Raw genomic sequence first — 18659 nt, forward strand, 5'->3', positions numbered from 1 at the left:
CTACCAATTTTGAACATCATTGTTTCAACCAGATTAGTCTTCATGACAGTATAAGGTTGAAGTGATTCTTTTGTGTACTATAAAGTACTTTTTTTTTTTTTACTTACCAAAGGGGTGGGGGGTGGGGAAGCCTAGACATGTCTGAAGGAGTTTGCTCAGGCTAAAATAATTAAGCCTTTGGGTTTCAGCCAAGTAGTTTCAGCTCCAAAGGAAGAATCTTAACAAAATTAAGAACTGAACAAAGATGTTCATAATGGAAAACCTTTTGTCATCGCCCTGGCTAGGTTTATGCTAGAGCTCAAAGGTGCAGAGAAGTCTCAAAGAGGCTCCTAGGTTTTCCGACCTCTTCCTTTAGGACTTCATTTCCACTTTGGGGACTTTTCAGAGATGCTCCAGGTTCAGACATGGATTTCAGCTTCATTGAGGGGTTCAGTTTTGCGCCTTCCCAAAAGCCCAAGGAAAAGGGCAGTTAGCAAGAGGAAACCCACGCGTCGGCTGGGTACAAATGGGGCAAGCAGGTGGCAAACATTAAGCGCCAACAGTATGGCTGACAGTGTACTAGGGGCTGGGGACACTGCGCTTTATATGAGAGGTCAAGGCAAACCTATGACAACCAGCCCAGTCACTAAACATTTCAGGCCTGGGTCACCTGAATGTTTTGGGGCGGGATTAATTCAGGGATTCAAATTTAAAGCGGGACAGCTACCTGAGGCGCCACAGGTGTCAGCTAGGCGGGGGTTCATAGAGGGGATGGGTGAGAGGGAAGCGCGCGTTGCGCGCGTGCGAGCACGCCTCGGTGCGGCGCGTAACCTGCGGCGCGGGCGCGCTCCTGCGGCCTTCCAGCTTAGGAGAGAGATCTTGGCCGCTAACGACTCGCCGAGTGGCTGCCCTGGCACTTATATACATCGTAGCCCACGAGGTTATGCTGCAGCCCATTTCCGCTAAGGGGAGGGGAGAAATGGTCTGTGAGTTCCTTACTCCAAAGACCATTCCTTCGTGTTAGTCTACAAACTTCCCTCCCAAGGCTGAGGCGGGCAGCGGAACTGAAGCCCTACTCACGCCCTCTGCGCAAACGCCTATGTTTTCAGAGCCGCCGGAGGGAAGGCGGGCGGGAGGGGGTAATGGGAGGGGAAGGGGAAAAAAAGCCACTGAACATGAAAAACCTACGCTAGTAAGGGAGAGGAGAAAAGACTGCGCATGTGTGTACCTGAATCCTTTTAGGTCCCTGAAGAGAAAGTGACGCAGAGATCAAGAAAGTGAAGGGGGAGGGAGGCGCTGGGAACTGAGGAGAGGCGCGAGGTGGAGAGGCGCAGGCGCGGAATCGCGGGGGCCTGGGGGTGGGGGGAGGGACCCGAGCTGGGCGGGGCGATCATCAGCCTCGCGCGCCCCCTGGCGCGCGCGCCTGGTGTGAAGAGAGGGAGCTGGGCGGGGAGGGGGGGGAGGAGGAAGGGAGAAGGAGGAGGAGGAGAAAGTAGAGGGAGGAGGCATGGAGGGCGGGAGGGGGGAGGGGAGCAGGGAGCGAGGGAGGGTTTATCGACCGGCCGATTTTGGTTAAAATATTCAAAATGGCGGACGGAGGAGCAGCGAGTCAAGATGAGAGTTCAGCCGCGGCGGCAGCAGCAGCAGGTAATCATTACAGCATTTTACATATTCATATTCATACTCAACCCCGGCTCCCGCTGCCCCCCCCTGCGACTTAGCATAATTTATTAGTACTCAGGATTATTATAATTAACGGCGGGGAGATGGGGGGCCGGGGAGCTCGCAGCCCCCGCCGGGCGCCGAGCGAAGGGGGAAAGCGGCTCCGTGCGTCCAGGCGGAGGGGAAGACAAGGGGCAAAGGGGGAGGCGAGCCACCTGGCTCTTTCGGCCCCCGTTCGCCGGCGGCCCGGCCCTCCCGGCCCGGCTGCCGGGTCCGCGGTGGTGGCGGCGGCGGCGGGGGGCCGCGGGTGCGGACAATAAAGACATTTTACATATTCATCAGCGATCAGCCGGGCGGGTGGCGGGAGGCAGCGCCGGCTGGGGCCGGGCCCCAGGGGCCCCCAGCAGCCGGGCCGGGGGGTGTGTCGCCAGGGGGAGGGGGCGGGCGAGCACAATGCCGCGGGCGGGCCGGGGGCGGCGGCTGCGGCCGCCGGACCGGGACCCCGCCGTGCCGGACGCTGGGCCGGGAGGGGGGGAGCGGTGCCCACGGCGGGTAGGGTGGGGGCGGAGGGAGCCCCCACGCGTCCGTCCCTCCGCCAGCCCGCCCCGCCGCACGTGGGTCTGAGGTTTAAAATCCTAAGGTTACTCCTTCCCCCTACCACCCTCCGCGCTCCCGCGGCCGCGTCCCTCTACCTCCACCCCCCAGGCTGTGAATGACCCGGGGGGGGGGGTCTGTTCCCCGTTCCGGGAGGTGCCCAAGAAACTGTAAGGGTTGGTCGGGGGACCTCGGTGGATGGGTGGGTGGGGGGCGTGGAGAGATTATGTGCTGGGGTGGGTTTGGCTCACCTGGGTGTGGAAGGTGCAACCAGGAAGAGCCACCTGGGCAGGATCTCCGGAGGGATTTGCGTCGTTGCCCCCTCCTCGCTATTCCTTGGCCTCGGGACCCAGGGGATCCTAGAAGAAGGACTCCTGGGTCCCTTCCCGGAGGACCTGGCCACCATCGCAGAGTTTGGGGGAGGGCACTCAGGAGACTTACTTCTCGGGATTGGGGACCACGGGGAGCCCTCGAGTACCCTAACCCCCCCACCCACCGCGGCCTCCCTGGAGCTGGACTAGGAAGTGGGGCAGCTTTCTCGTCCCTGGACTGGCCCCTCATAACTTGGTGACATTCCTGATTGCTCCTCTGGTGTCTTCTCGGACTGTCGGGACGGAGTTGGTGGGTCAGGAAGGGGATTTCCCTCCCTTGTTTTGTGGTGCTTTGGTGCTCTGCCCCGAGTCTTCTCTGCTCGCTCCCTCTCGGTACCTCTCTCATTTGAATAATGTCTAATTCGGGGAGGTTTATATTATTGAAATGGCCGCCTGGCTTTCCCCGCCTCTCATGTTTAGTAATTCAGACCTTTAATAACAGCCACTCACAGCCCAACGCCGTGTTTATATTTTACATTCGCCCCATGTGCTTTTGTGGTTCGATATGATTCTTTTTTTTTTCCCTTCTTGGCAATCCGCAGGGCTCCAAGATCAAACCCAGACTGTGCTGGGAAGAGAAGGGGGGAGAGCTAGGCCTTGTTCCTCTAGCAGATGCCTAGGCCTCATATTCTCTGCCGCTTGATTTATTTACTAATAACCAAAATGACCCCCCCCCCCAAAACTACCACTCACATACACACAAACACACTCTCTTATACACACTCACACCCCACCCCCTGCGGGCAAAACAAAACCCCCCTGGGGCCTGGCCAGTCTCAAAACCGGTCTGCTCTTGGCTAAGCAGAAGGCTCTGGGATGTTATATTTTCTTTTAAAAGGGGTTTTCTTATACTTTGTAGCAATGTAGAAACCTGGCCTTAATTCTTATTTTTAGGGGAGCTAAAACATTTGAAATCCCGTCAATTTTTAATATGGGTTGATTTGGAGGAACAGTTACTTCCAATTAACACTCTGCACCATCTTTCTTTTACTTGTAAAAATTAAGTTTCCTAGGGGATGTGAAAAATCCTAGGATTTCTAGACATTTCACTATAGTAATATTGGAACATAAAGAATTTTGCAATGCTAGCTATTTTCCCTCTAATTTAAGATTAGTGTAATTTTGTGCTTTTGAAAGTTTATATTATCAACCTCATTGACTTAATTAAATCAGTACCTGGTACTTGAATGTAGGAAATCTTTGGTGGGAGGAAAAGGGGCTATTTTCTTTGCTATTTATGTTATAGCCAAATGGGTAATTATTAGGGAAAAAAGTGTGTGTGTGTGTATATGTATGTGTATGTATATATATATAGCCTCTTGGTTTAGTAGGACTTTTCCTATTCTCTTCCTCTTCCAAAATAGAATTGATTTTTATCAAGATTTGAGACAATGGGGTTATTGAAAATTAAAAAAAAAGATTAGTTCACATTCTTTGGAACTAATACTCTGATTTCTATTTCTTCCTGGGCAAATTTTGGGGGTTTTCATTTTGTAGCTTTAGTGGCATGCTGAAATGGTAACGGTTCTGATTAGTGACCATTCATTTACTATTGTAGGAAGATAGTAAACAACAGCCCTCTTTTAAGAGCCTTGCTTTTTGTTTTGTTTTTGGATGTGTTAAAACATCATGGAAACATGTCAAGAGGCTTTACATTCAGATGCTCCTGGCAGTAAGCATCAAAATAAAATCCCTGACTTGATTGACTTAAAGCAATTCAGTTTTCAAATAACCTGTTCACACTTTTTTTTTTTTTGCTCCTGGTAAAGACAAATCCTGAAAGCTGCATGAAAGGAAAAAAATCTAGATTTACTCAGAAGATTGAGGTGAATGACTGCTTCAGAGGCTGATAGGGTGAGGTTTGGGTGGACAAAAAGCAGTAATATGATTTAATTCCTTAAACAGTATATGTTTTTGCACCCGCTTCCCAAGATGTGGTCAAACTGATGATGTCATTGGACAGAGGACAAGGTGCAGTTAATTTGATTTATTGGCCTGAGGTGAAGTGTAGCAGTGAAACCTTCTCATAGGGAAACCATTTATCTCAGGACAATTTCCTTTATAGCTGCAATTTAACCACTACTGAGACTGTAGATATTTTATCCAAGAGGATAAAAATGTATATCACCTTTTAGAAACAAAATTTTTACTACATAGACAATTTTAGTAACATGGAAAAGGAGGGTTTGCTGAATTTTTGTCGTGTATTGTGATATGGCAGAGCTAGAATTATGAATCTTGACTTTTCCTGCTATTGTAGAAATAGATTTCCCCAAATTATCAAATAGAAGAATTGTGTAAACATAAAAGTCTCTAATCCCAACCTTTCCAAAGGATTGCTTTAAACAGATCAGTATGATCCTAAGCTAACCAATTGGCTTTTAGACTTGACTATAGGAACAAAGTGATGCTGAGAATTAGTGCTGTCCATTTATATTATTAAATTGAAAGTATTTTATTTAAAATATGTTAAAACACATGCAGCTCCTTTCATTTTTATAATGAATGGGAGCCCCCCCCCCCAATTTTGTGTGTATGTTGTATGACAGTATGACAGTTTCTGTATCCATAATTCCTAGGCAGAAATAATTAGGTAGAGCTCAAACTGGCCCATCTACTTTTTTTGTGTAGCTTTGAGGTAACTTCCCATAGATTTCAAGAAAACACATTGCCACTGCTTTCCCACCTACAGTATTTCACTCTAATTATATGAATCTAGATTTTGAATATCATGTAGCAAAAAGCCAGATACTTTTTTTTAAAGGACCTTAAGGCCAAATTTTTTTGTGTGTTTCATTTTATCAAATTGTTGAAAGGATCTAGAAACCTTTTTAAAATTGTTACTGGCAGTCTATTTAAAAGAAGGATAGTAGAGATTTTCCTTTTTATGCTATGGTATGTCATTGCATATTTTGAATTTACTGACTTGTAATTGATAAGTGTAGTATAAAAGGACCAGTGAAAGCAAAGTGAGATGATTGTGGATTTAGGTTATTTTGACAAATGGATTTTAGATTAATTATATAGCAGGATGCTCAGATAATTTAAGTGTATAGTAGCATCAAAAAATTCAACAAGCTAGTGTGAAACTGGAAGTTTGAAGGCTTAATTAGATGAATTTTCTATGATGTTTTTCTTTCTACAAATTGGGTAAGGTATCTTATTATGAATTAAAGGAGACTTGGATTTTTTTGCCCCTCCCAGCATTTATAATAGCCTAGAATTTATCATTTTAACTCTTTAGGGAGTTTTGTGATATCTTCTTTACCAAAAAGGAACCTGGGGTATGAGTTGAAGTGACTCTTATTGAGTTCTGTGACTGGTTGAGATTTCGTACCTTGTTTGAGGAGTCCAGTTCAGTTTCCTGTATCCCACTGCTACTTCTAAAACACAAATACATTATCTATGAGTTTAGAACCTTTAATCTCTAAAGAAGTTTAAACAATTGACTTGTCAGTTACTAGAATTACCTTTTCTACTAAAGTATTATTTATTTTTAAAGCCATGTAGCCAGTGAGAAGTCATCATTTTTATAAGTAATATTTTTGTTTTGAATGTTGGTCATGTTTTCACAAGTTTCTTATTCCTCTGTGCCTTGGATGCTGCAGGAAGAAGTAGATTGCTTTATTCTATTAGATGCAAAAAGTAGTTTTTACTTGTATTTTTAAAAGAAATTAAAATACATTGATATTAACTTTATTTCTTAATCTTTCCCTAGGCAACACTAAAATAATTTTATTTTTAAAATACAATGTGTGATTCATTTATTTGCATTTATGGAACAGCAACTTTATTTTACTTGAACAGTTTTGTATGAGGATTACTGGTTCAATAAAAATAACTTAACCTTCACAATGGAGCCCTCTATTATCCTGGAATGTATTTTTTCATAGTAGAATTAAGAACTGAATGTAGAAAAAACAGAATTATTGATCAGGATATGGGTTATTTGAAACAAAACAGAGGAAGTACTCCCCCTTTTGGTCACCTGTGAGATTCAAAAACAAAACATTGGATTCTGCTTTACTTGATACATTAAGAATATACAAAATGCCTTAAAAAAAAAACTATCATAACATATACAATAAATAATTTCTTCCATTTTTTTCCAGAACCTGCCGTAATACTTTTTCCCTACATAAGAAGATTAAAGAAATAACTTAAGGCTCATACTTAATATAATTCTCTTTAGTGATACATCTAACCTAGCATATTTGATATGTACTATTTATTGGTGCTGTGATAGTACTAAAATCTCCAAGACACATAGTCCTCTTTTTCTTTGACTTTTGGTATATTGCCTGCAGAATCTCATTTAGCCCTGTTCTCGTTTCTATTGTATCTAATGCATTAATTTCTCAAGGTATTTTTTAGTACCTTGTTAAGAATGGTCACTATCAATAGAAAAACAGTATTTCTTTTAAATTAACCCAGATTTTTTTTGGTAGTTATGTACACTTCAGGCATTTTCTAGAAACACAGTGCTTTCATTCTGAATTAAGGAATTTCTGATCATGATCTAACTTGCACATTTTTCATCAAGAATTCTGAGAAAAAAGACAAGGAATGATATGGGGAGAGTAGAGACATTGATTGTTTTAATATTATTCTTTATGTTTAGAATTTAGTTGTATAAATTGGATTTTATGAAGTTCTCTTAAAAATGTACATGGCTCCTGATGTTCTTTGTATTTTCATGTGATAGTTGACTGAGCTTTGGGAACCAGAACTCCTCCTAGTATAGAAGGATAACTAGTAGAAATGTGGATTGTTCCTTTTATTCTTTTCAAGATAATAATGAAACTCGTAGTATTCCCTAGATTTTGCCAGCCATAAAAGTAATGAACAGAATTCAACAAATTTCCAAGCTCATCAGGATTATCTTTTAGAGAAAACTAATAAAGAAAAAGATATGAATTTATGATGATTGAAGATATGTTTATGTTAATTGTGTATAAAACCTCCCATTTCTCAGCTTATCCCACTCGGATATATTAAGATTGTTATTTAGATGGCTGTCTTGAAATTTGAAATGGAAAATGAAATTACAGTTTTTTTCTAGTTTGCTTGACTTAATTCCCTCTGGAAGGTTCTTGTTACTTTTGTTGGAATTTGAACTGTTGTGTGCAAAGTTACAAAATAAATTAGGTGATCCATTTTTAGATACAATCAAGTTGTTTCTTTTAAATGATGAACAAATATATGACTAGAAAATAAGCACTATGGTACTAGAGTTTATTTTTAATTATGCAATATTTGGTTTCATTTGTGTTCAGTTGCACTACTCCATGAAGGATCAGGTTTTTACTAATTGGTTTTTGTTTATGGAGTACTCAAGGGAAAGAGTATCCTATCAGCACAGAGTAAAATGATTGAATCATTTTCTTATTGCTTACTTTTTTATTATTAGTTAATACTACAGTTTCTCAATGAAAAATGCCATTTCTTTTTATCCTTAGAGGTTATATTATAAACAAAATTCTGTGATTAACTATAGCTCACCTTTGCATCTTTTCATTATTTAAATAAGTGAGTATTTAAAGTGAGTATTTATTGAGTACCTACTTTGGATTGTATCATTTGCTATGGATTATATCATTTGCTATTGAAATGTCCTAGAAAAATAGAAGATAAGGTCTCTTCCCTGGAGATTTTCTCATTAACAAGGCAAGGCCTATACTACTAGAATATTTAGAGAACATTGCAAGATAATATATAATGAATTGGCCAAATATGTTCCTTATTTTGTTAGATTAGACTAGGAAATTATTGTAATGGGTTGAAGTATTATAGAATTGTATTGGAGGGATCCTATAGATGATACAGTCCAGCAGTTTTCAGATTGTTTTGCTCATGTCCCAATATTACTTTTTGCATGAGGAATCCTGGCATAGTGAACATGTAACTTGGCAAAACTTCAGGGCACATGTCCAGGTATACCCTTTGAGAACCACTGAGAGAATAGCAGTAAATCAAGACCCTGAGAGGTTAAGCATTATGAAGATATTGTTATATAGCTGAGTTGTGTAGATACTGGAAAATAAACTTGACTCCCAGACTCTTCACTTTTTGCTGCTTTATGGAGGTTTGACTTGACTTGAGCTGAACCATGGAGGACAGAGATATGCATTGCAGGTAAGCAAAGGAAAAAAAAGGCTGAATTTTATCCTATTGACTCTTGGCAACCATATTGTAAGTTTTTGAACAGACAGGTGATATGATATGAAAGATATATTGTAGATAGAAAAGATTGTTCACAGGAAGTCATATAGGAGGTTACAATAATAATTAGGGCATGGCTTTTCTTTATTGAAGATCTGAACTGTTCGTGGTAGATACTCCGAAAATATTTGCTGAATAAATTAGGGAAGTGATGAGAATGATAGGATGAATATGAAGGAGAGACATTTTAAAAAGAAAAATTAAAAATGAAGTTTGTATTTATGTGAGGGTAGGGCAGCATTGGTGAACCTTTCCCATCTAGTGCCCAAAGTGCATCTTCAAGCTGCCTGTGAGCCCCTCTTCATTACCCCAGACAGTGGAGGGAGGAAGTGCTTGTATTGGGCTGCTGGGCAGAGGGTTAGGGTTAGGGGAGCAGCCCCCTCTGTGCTCCTTTAGCACCTGTGTGGCATCTTCACTAACATGTGGCTAGGATATAAGACTTGAGTTTTTAATCTGTTCAAGGATGTGATCTTAGGCAATTTATTTAATATCTGCCTCAGTTTCTTCATGAAAAGTGGGAGAGTTGGGCTAGACCCAAGAAGTTCCTTCTTGCTTTAAAATACAATTCTGACTTGTTGACTTACTGGACGCAGGGAATGAAAGATACAGATAATTCTGGAATAAACTGGATACATTTTAAAGAATAATAGCATTAGTGGAGAATTTGGAAAAGAGACTTTGGTAAGATGCTGGGTTGAATTTTGGTCATGTGAAATTTTATACAATTCCATGGGTATTGCTTTATTTTGAAGTCATCTAGATTATTTGCAAAGGCTTCAGTGTTTAAAATTATAAATCAGTTAGTAAACATTTATTGTTACTGTTTATTCTTTTTTTGAAGAGGAACTATGAGATCACATGGCTTCTGCCTTGATTTGGAGGCATAGGCAAGAGTTGGGTGCCAAGTGGACAAAGGTGGCTATATAGCACTGAAAGGGTGCTAGTTCTCCTTGCGCACCTCATATACATCAAAGGATACAAAAAGAGCCCGAATATAGTCACTGCCCTCAAGGAGCACATAATCTAATGATATAAATTTTAGCTAAAAATCCAGTACTGAGATTTATATCGGCTCTGTTGTGACTGGGAGGCCTCTCTATGCCTTGTACTAGCTTTGTCCCTCACTTGCCATGTGACTTTTTTATGGCAATTGTGTCGATAAAATGGTGATAATACCAATATTAAGGACATGCTATGGGAAAGAACAAATTCCAGCTAAAAGAAATCTTTGAAGTAATAGTTTATATTGGGTAGATGAAAAAAAAAAAGTATTTTTATTACATGTATTGATTGGCTGGGGATTGGTGACATATTATGGGCCAGTCCTTTTTGTACAATGTGTATAGGTACAATAGTTAATAAGTTCCCAAAATTTGTACTCCTGCTATATTCCTAAAGCCATTTGTCCAAGCATATAATTATCCAAACAAACTACATACTGCTGCTATGCAGGACTTTGCAAAAATACTTATCTCCAATGTGCTAGAGGCCTTCTTCATTTTCCACTGAGCTTCTAGCCCTGTTACCCTTTACCCTTGATAGCATCTATTACTCCTGTTATTGTTGTTATTCCGAACTTTCCACTGGTTATATATAGTGCAGCCTGCACACACACACTCACTGTGTACATTTCCATTGACCTTTGTGTTATATTTGTTGTAGCATTTGAAACAAAGAAAAATTTTAAATGGTCTTCAGTTCTGTGCTTTACTTTATTTACTAAAATCTATCTGGTTTGCAAGGTCCTCTATAATTTGGGCATATTCTAGCTATTCATACTCACTTCCTATGAATTCTTAATGTAATCATAGTCCTCTGTAACAGTTGTACTAGTTTCTATACTATTCTCTGTTGTTATTGTTGTTTTTTTCAATTGTGTCCAGTTCTTCATACCCCATTTGGGATTTTCTTGCAAAGATAACAGAGTGATTTGTCATTTCTTTCTCTAGCTCATTTTATAGAAAAGGAAACTGAGGCAAACAGGGTTAAGTTATTTGTCTAGTATCTATAAGAATTTAAATTTGGGTTTTATCTAAATATGTGAATTCTAAAGTAATAATTGTGGTCACCAATTTAAAAATATTACAGCTTAAGTCAAAATGACTTTTAGCAGCTTTATTTACAAAGAGGTAGAGTAAAAGTGGAAAAATGTAGATAAAGAGACAAAAAGTACTGCCTAGCTATCAATACACTGAGTTTAATCTTAATGTCTCCATACTGCAAATGCCAATCCAAAAGCAAATCTCACCAGAATCCAAAGTTCTAATTAGGAAACTGAAATCCTAAGAGTCAGGTAATGCTGAAGAATCTGCCGAGAACCTTCAGTGCACATGAGGCTAAGACTGCCAAGAATTTCACCAGAACTCATGCTGAAGAGTGTCCTTTCAAAGTGCCAACAGGCAGAGAGGGTCTCCTACCGAAGAACCAAGGAAGGAATCCCTCCACTCACCCCTGCAGGATCCAAATAAAGAGACTCCTCCTCCAGTCCAACCCACCGAGGCAGAATCCCAGACCGAATCCTCATCCTTGACTTGGCCTTTTTTTTAAAATTTTTTTTTAAACCCATACCTTCCATATTGGCTCCAAGGCAGAAGAGTGGTAAGGACTAGGCAATGGGGGTCAAGTGACTTGCCCAGGGTCACACAGCTGGGAAGTGTCTTGAGGCCAGATTTGAACCTAGGACCTCCAGTCTCTAGGCCTGGTTCTCAATCCACTGAGCTACCCAGCTGCTCCCTGACCTGGCCTTTTAAAAGCAGTTTTCTCCAAGTTACTTCCTGCCACATCCCCACTTTACAGGAACCAATCAAAATCTTTCAATTTGCCTAACACTGTCCACAGGCGGGGCATTGGCCTCTGCAGTTGTCACCTACTCTAGCAAATGACTTGTGAACATTCAAACTTAGTGACTGGTTAGGTACTAAGTAGGGCTACTTAAGTTTTTGATTGTCAGTCAGCAACTTTTAAATTAATCAGAGAGTTTGATTCACTCTATACAGATCACAGAGCTAGTAAGTATCTAAGGTTGGATTTGAACTCAGAAAGATGACTCCTCCTAACTCCAGATCTAGCAGTCTATCTACTGTGCCACCTATCTGCCCAGCTACTATTAGATTTCTTTCCTCCTTTGAATGCCTTCCTCCCATTGCTTATTTAGACCCAACTCATACCATCTCTGGTATCTATACCCTGCTATCCTTTCCTTGGCCACCACCCTATATCAGTACCTCATCACTCCTCATCTGAATTAGCCTTCCCAAATCCAGTGTTTCCCTTTTCCAGTTAATCTTCCACAGAGATACTGGAAATAATCTTAGTTAAGGTACAGATCTGACTGAGTCCATATCCTGTATAAAAACCTTTGGCTTCTAGGAGAAAATAAACACTTTTCAGCCTGTCGTTTTAAAGTCTTTCCGTAATCCAGCTCTCATCCATTTTTCTTGCCTTGCTTCCCATTCTACTTGCTAGCTAAGCATCTCCTCCTTCCCATCAGGCTTCACTTGCTTTGGACTTCTTTAGCTTTTCTAACATGCCCCCAGCAAACTCATCTTTGAGAAATCTTATCATCTTGTAAGATCCAATTACCTTTGTTACTCACACCTCCTTAGTCCCCTCTGCTCCTCTGATTTGTGAAGTGACGCCTTAAAAACTGCTTCATTTGAGAAGGGGAACAATACTTATAACCTTTGACATCTCATTTCTCAGCTGGCTGCACTTACTTTGGACTTCTTTGGTTTCTCTACCATGCCCTCAAACCAGAGAAGTGCCCCACTCTTCACCTTCATCTTTCTTTTGGGTATTATTTGAACCCTACCCCCAATTAGATTGTAAGCTCTAAGAAAGCAGGGTCTAGACCAGTGGTGAACCTTTTAGAGACTGGGTGCTCTCTCCCCATCCCACACATGGGAGGGAGGAAGCAAGTCCTCCCAGTGGACTGCTGGGCAGAGGGGCAGGTGATAAAAGCCATGTGTGGAGAGGGGGAGGGGAGTGGCCCAAGTGCTCTGCTCTCCTCCAGCTTTGCCACCCCTGAGCTGCCCACCTTACCGCCTGTGAGTGGCTCAAGTGCTTTGCTCCCCTCCAACTCTGCTGCCTGTGAGCCAACCCCCTGTACATTCACATTGAGCTGCTGGGGCAGAGGAGTGGGGTTGTGAAAAAATGTCATCAGGCACAGTAGAGAGGGGAGCGGAACAGCTCTTCCCGAGTCCCTCTGCCTTTCTGGTAACAAACTTGGGGTGGGGAGGGCAACTGCATACCCACAGAGAGCATTCTGTGTGCCATATTTGGCATCCATGTCATAGGTTCACCATCACTGGACTAGATTGCTGCCTTATTTGAATTTTCATCCCTTAGCACAGTTTTTAGCATATAGTGGGATTTTTGAAAATGGTTTTTGATTGACCAGCTAGCCAATTGGACTACTTAGCTGAACTCAACATATCTTTTCAGCTTTTGTCTTTAAGCATTGAACCTCTTTCTCCCCCTCCCCCCCCTTTGAGTTGAATCCTCTTCTAGGAATTACTGGAGTACTGCTACCAGTCCCACTTCCTGCCCACTCTTCTCTGTAGCTTCTATTGCCCCTCTTCTCAGGTCAAGCCCCTCCTGGAGATGGCATCAAGGCAGCAGGACTGACCAAATGACCACTGGCTAGCCAGAACTAGCCTTAGCTACCCAACTGACCTGAGATAGGAGCCCTTATACCTTCTCCCACTCCTGGGAGGAACCAAGGGTAAAGTCTAGGTTCCTTAATGATGGTCTGGGCACTGGGCTGCTCTTTAACTTGGACCCCTAACTTAGGAATTGTCTTCATGGGGTAGATGAGGTTGCATTGCCAAAGCTGAACCTGGCTTTGTTGATTGCTACCTACCTCCACATCCTCTCCAGCTCCCTTCCTGAACTGAACTAAAGAAAATTTCAGTCAAGGGACTGGGGAGATCACAACCACCTACTTCTCTCATTTTCCCTCTTTGGACTCCAACTCCTCAGCTCACAGCATTTCAACATCTGTCTCTGAATACCTAAGGCCTCTAATAGACCTTTAACCCTGGTTTCTGTAGCATTTGTATCTCCCCACCAATTATCACTTCTCTCCCTCCCCCAACCTTTTTTAAATTAAAATGTTAATTTAAAAAATTAGCTTAAATTAGCTACTATTTACTTGTGTATGTAAATGATAAAGTTAAGCTACATATAAGCTTGGTGAATTTTGAATTGACTGAGATTTGGCTCAGGATTTACCACCTCCTTGAATGAAGACTTCTGAAGTATTTTAACCCAAAGTTAGTGGCACTCTTCTTTGATCAAATATATAGCATTTAATCTAATCTAAATGTAATCAATTTAGGTCTTGATTAAATACACTTCTTGGTCTCTTTTCATTAAGTCTTATTCTTCTAACTAGGTTGTAAGTTCTTTAAAGGCAATCAATCAGTAAGTCATTATTAAGTATCCTCAGTATGTTGACCACTATGTGCTGGGGAATTTGCTAAGAACAGGCTACCGGGGCTATATAAAGCAAAAGACAATCAAGGATCTTATAGTCCAATGGTAGAGAGAGCATGCAAACAGATATATACAAAACAAACTATATACAGGATAAAGAAGTGATTAACAGAGAAAAGGTCCTGGAATTAAAAACGATTGGTGAAGGTAGGAAATTTAATTGGGACATAAAGGAAACCTGAGAGGTCATTAGATAGGGCAGCAGAGGGAGGACGTTCTAGGCATGGTTGGACAGCCAGAAGGTGCTCCTAGCTAAGAGAAAGAGGACCTTGTTCATGGAATGGATTGAAGAGTGCAGGGGAATGGGGGAGTAAAGTGTGTGTGTGGAGTAGGACTAGGTTACAAAGGGCTATGAATGTCAAACAGCATTTTGTATTTGATCCTGGAGGAGATAGGAGGCCACTGGAGTTTATTGAGTAGGAGAGGTGACATGATTATGCCTGCTTTAGGAAAAAACATTTTAGTAGCTCATTGGAATGGGTAGAGAGTTGAGGCAGTCTGTTCTAGTAGTCCAGGTGAGAGGTGATGAGGGCCTGCCTTAGAGTGGTGGTTGTGTCAGAGAATGGTGGCGTAAGGGGTAAATTTAGGGGTTTTTGACTGATATATTATTCTTTTGGTTACCAGGGATTAATTCAAATCCCAATAAAAATACTCAAGTCAGTTTGGGGATTTTATGGTGGTTTAATTAATATAGAGGGAAGGAATTAAGAAGAGCGAGGGAAAAGGGCATAAGATTTCTCTGGCCTAGCCTGAGCCAAGGGGAGTTCAGAGACCTTCCAGTCATGAGGCTTCCTCCGAGATGAGGAACTTCCTAGGAGGATGGCATTTTTAGGAGGTAAAGGGAAAAAAAGAATCAACCTAAACTCCAAGAGAGCTCAGGGAAGACGCCTCACCTGAACTACAATACTAAGTTTCTCCCAGTCACCCCATCAAGGATGCTTACCACCAAACCTGGACAATAGCTGCAGCTACACCAAGATGCCCAGCACGCTGCTACCAGCCACGTCTCCATCACGAAAGAGAGAAAAGATGCAAATATATAGACTTTTTTTCATATCACTTCCTGTGTCTCACATGTATCAATGGTAGTTTAAGCTTGACTTCAGACAGCCCAGGGGTTCTGTCAGTTGTTTCTGATTTGTCATTTGCTAACACATCTGTCATAGACCATGCTTCTCAACACTTAATCCTTAAATAGGGGTGTATACATTCCTGATTGCTAGACTAAGCAGGGTGGAGTAAATCTAAAATTTACAGTGGGGACAAGAAAGAGGATGCTGGGGTGGAAAGACAGGCCTAGAAACAGCTTGGATATGGGGGTTGGTGGGTGTCTATTGCACATTCAGGTTGAGATGTCTGAAAGGAAATTAGAGATGTGAGATTAGAGGTCAGCAGAGGAAATGGGGCAGGAAAGGTAGATTTGAGAATCATTGGCATAGAGGCAGGTATCATGTAGTATGAAAGGCATGATCACTATGGTGTATATAATAGATCTTCAAACCTTTGATTTTTGAGTAAGTACCATTTTTTGTCTTGAATGACTTAGAAAAGCTTTAAGAAGTAACTACTGGGGGTAGCTGGGTGGCTCAGTGGATTGAGAGCCAGGCCCAGAGACAGGAGGTCCTGGATTATAATCTTGCCTCAGACACTTCCTAGCTGTGTGACCCTGGACAAGTCACTTGACTCCCGTTGCCTAGCCCTTACCACTCATCTGTTTTAGAACCAATACACAGTATTGATTTTAGGATTTTAGGATTCATTTTCCTTCCCTCCCCTCTTCCAGAGCTGACAAGCAATTCCACTGGGTTGTATAGAAGTTATCACTTGATACCTATTTCCATATTATTCATCTTTGCCATCAAGTGCTCTTTTAAAGCCTAAACACCAAATCTCACATACCTATATATACATGTAATAAGTCATGTCATAACATAGTATATTCTTGATGGTGCCAAATTTTTGTTCCTTGATTTTTGGAAACATCTGAATGTCATTTGGAATCTTTTGGTATATTTTTAGTCAAAATGAGGGGAGATTATATCAAGAGAACTGGTTTTTGTTAGAACTCTCTAACTGTCCCCAAAGACAATTAGAAAAGAAGAGTTCCAAAAGAGACATATCGAGAGACCATATCATTGGAATAAACAGCTCCTAAAATGACTTCTTTGACAAAGAACTTCTTAGGATGTGTAAATCCTGCCATGCTTATTAAAGATTGTCTCATCAATTTATAGTCATTCTTTGTCTCTAGCTGGTTTAGATATTCACTTTTCTGAAGTAATAGATGATCTCTGGATATCTCTTACATTACCAGCTGTTGATACTAAAGTCCATTTTTAAGAGCCACCTTTTTTAGTTTATGGTCTGTTTGTCACTTCTTTTCCATTGCTTTTAACTCATTGTTCTCTCCTTCCCTTCTAGTTAACATTCCCAAAAGAAAGAAGAAAGGTTCTAGAACAGAAAAAAGGATAAAAATCCATTGGTTCCTTCCCCCACCACCAACACACTATTTGTAGCTCTTCATAATTAAAAATTGAATTTTCAGATCTTTCAATTAGCTAACACTTTTTTTTTTTATTTATATAGACTTTCTCTGTTCTATTATCTCACAGAAACTACTAGTAAGCAGCTTGTAAATACTGATGTTTTGCTTTTTTAGGCATGACAATTTGCTGCAAAGATAAGGAAATACTTATTGATCAATTTTTTTGCTAAATATAGACTTGATTTGAGTTTTTTCCTTTCTTACTCTTACTTGGTACCATTTAACAGTTTGTCTGCTCCTCCCCTTCGTTGCTGAATTATGATTGGTTAGTCAATACTTGATAACTAATTTCTCTGTCCTTTGATTTTTATGTGACAGAAAGGTGATATTATTACTTTGAAATTTGTTGTACAAAGTAGTTGAATGTTACTTTTGTTTGTGTCCTTCTGTCTTTTCATCATTTCTGTTTTCTGTTACAGAGATCAGTATCATCTTACATGAAGTTACCATTCCATGCTAAAAATGTGAAGGAAAAAAAAAAGAAAACGTTACTTTAAATAACTTCTTCTTGTTTTTAGGCTCCTTTTCTGTTTGGAGGGAAGATAGACCATGTGAAAATATTAAACTAGTCAGATATTTAAATGTTAGTCCTACTTTGAAAATGAACAAAATCTTAAACTATTTTAGCCTAGGATTGTGGTTTATTTAATTCTTTAATAAGTATTTGGTAGTGAGTGAACAAGTGTAGTTTATTTCTGGGGACCATAGTAGTTCTTAATTATACTTATGTAATGAGATCTAGCCAACTTGTTAGACCAGCACTGAGAAATACAAATACTGAAGATTTAGAGCTATCGTCTGGATTTCCATCAAAACTATTATTCATTCTGTCTTAAATGCAAATTTAATAATCCAGAAAGTGTTTATTTGGGGACTATTGAATATTTTGTTTTTATGACCTAAGGAATGAATGGAGAAATGGGTCCATTTATAATTTTTTATTCTATTGTACAAGAAAATCAGTTTAGCTCTGCAAATTATTGGGAAAATGAACATTTGGATAACTGGCAACCTCATATATTTCTAAGTATGTTAGCAGTTTTAATGAAGATAATGTTGTTAAAGGAAAAAGTAGCTAGCTAATATATTAATTATTCAGTGGTGTTGAGATGAATTTTCTAGCATAAGCTGTTGTGATCCATGTGCACCTTCCCAACATATTTTTTTCTCTCATTAAAAGATTTTTTTAATCAGGTAGTATTTTTTAATCAATAGAGAAGTGGATTAGGAGTCAGAAAAACCTTACTTTGAATCATATCCTAAAATATAGCTGTGTGACTGAGTAAATCATGTAATCTTAACTGCCTTACTTTCTTCATCTGTAAAATAAGGAAAATAATGTCTTTCTGAGAATCGGGTGAGATAATATAATGTTTTGCAGACTACTGTGGAGGTAGATTAAAGACATTGCTTTTTTGTAATTGAATATTGGGATGAAAGTTCATCTTCTATATATTCACTAGAAACATTCTTGGAAACAATTCCCAAGTAGATAGGATAATGTTCAGTTGTTTCAGTCATGTGTAACTTTTTCTGACCTTTGGGGTTTTGGCAAAGATATTGGAGTGGTTTAACATTTCCTTTTCCAGTTCATTATGCAGATGTGTCAGATAGGGTTAAGTGAGTTGCCCAAAGTCACACAGCTAGTTAAGTGTCTAAGACCATATTAGAACTTGGGTATTCCTGACTTCTACCAGGCTTGGCACTTTCTTATGCCACCCAGCTGCCCAGATACAATGATAGAGATGATATTTCACTTTCTTATATGATTTAATTTATTCCACTAAGTC

At 40.5% G+C, this 18659-nt stretch overlaps 1 protein-coding gene and 1 long non-coding RNA gene across 3 annotated transcripts in view; one reads left to right on the plus strand and one right to left on the minus strand.

The window, feature by feature from the left end:
- Positions 1 to 1315, minus strand: part of LOC130457092 (uncharacterized) — a 28665-nt gene extending 27350 nt beyond the window's left edge. Inside the window, exon 1 of the long non-coding RNA XR_008916093.1 lies at positions 1208 to 1315. This is a non-coding gene — a long non-coding RNA (uncharacterized LOC130457092). The remainder of the gene's footprint in view (positions 1 to 1207) is intronic.
- Positions 1316 to 1491: 176 nt separating this feature from the next.
- POU2F1 (POU class 2 homeobox 1) overlaps positions 1492 to 18659 on the plus strand; it is a 261553-nt gene continuing 244385 nt past the window's right edge. The window contains exon 1 of one of the 2 annotated variants that reach the window (XM_056815490.1): positions 1492 to 1626. In XM_056815490.1, the coding sequence (XP_056671468.1) occupies positions 1566 to 1626 (61 nt within the window). In that variant the 5' untranslated portion in view covers positions 1492 to 1565. The remainder of the gene's footprint in view (positions 1627 to 18659) is intronic. The other variant, XM_056815491.1, reaches the window with a different exon arrangement.

Source organism: Monodelphis domestica, chromosome 2 (genome assembly GCF_027887165.1).
Source record: "Monodelphis domestica isolate mMonDom1 chromosome 2, mMonDom1.pri, whole genome shotgun sequence".
In the NCBI taxonomy this organism is placed as follows: Eukaryota; Metazoa; Chordata; class Mammalia; order Didelphimorphia; family Didelphidae; genus Monodelphis; species Monodelphis domestica.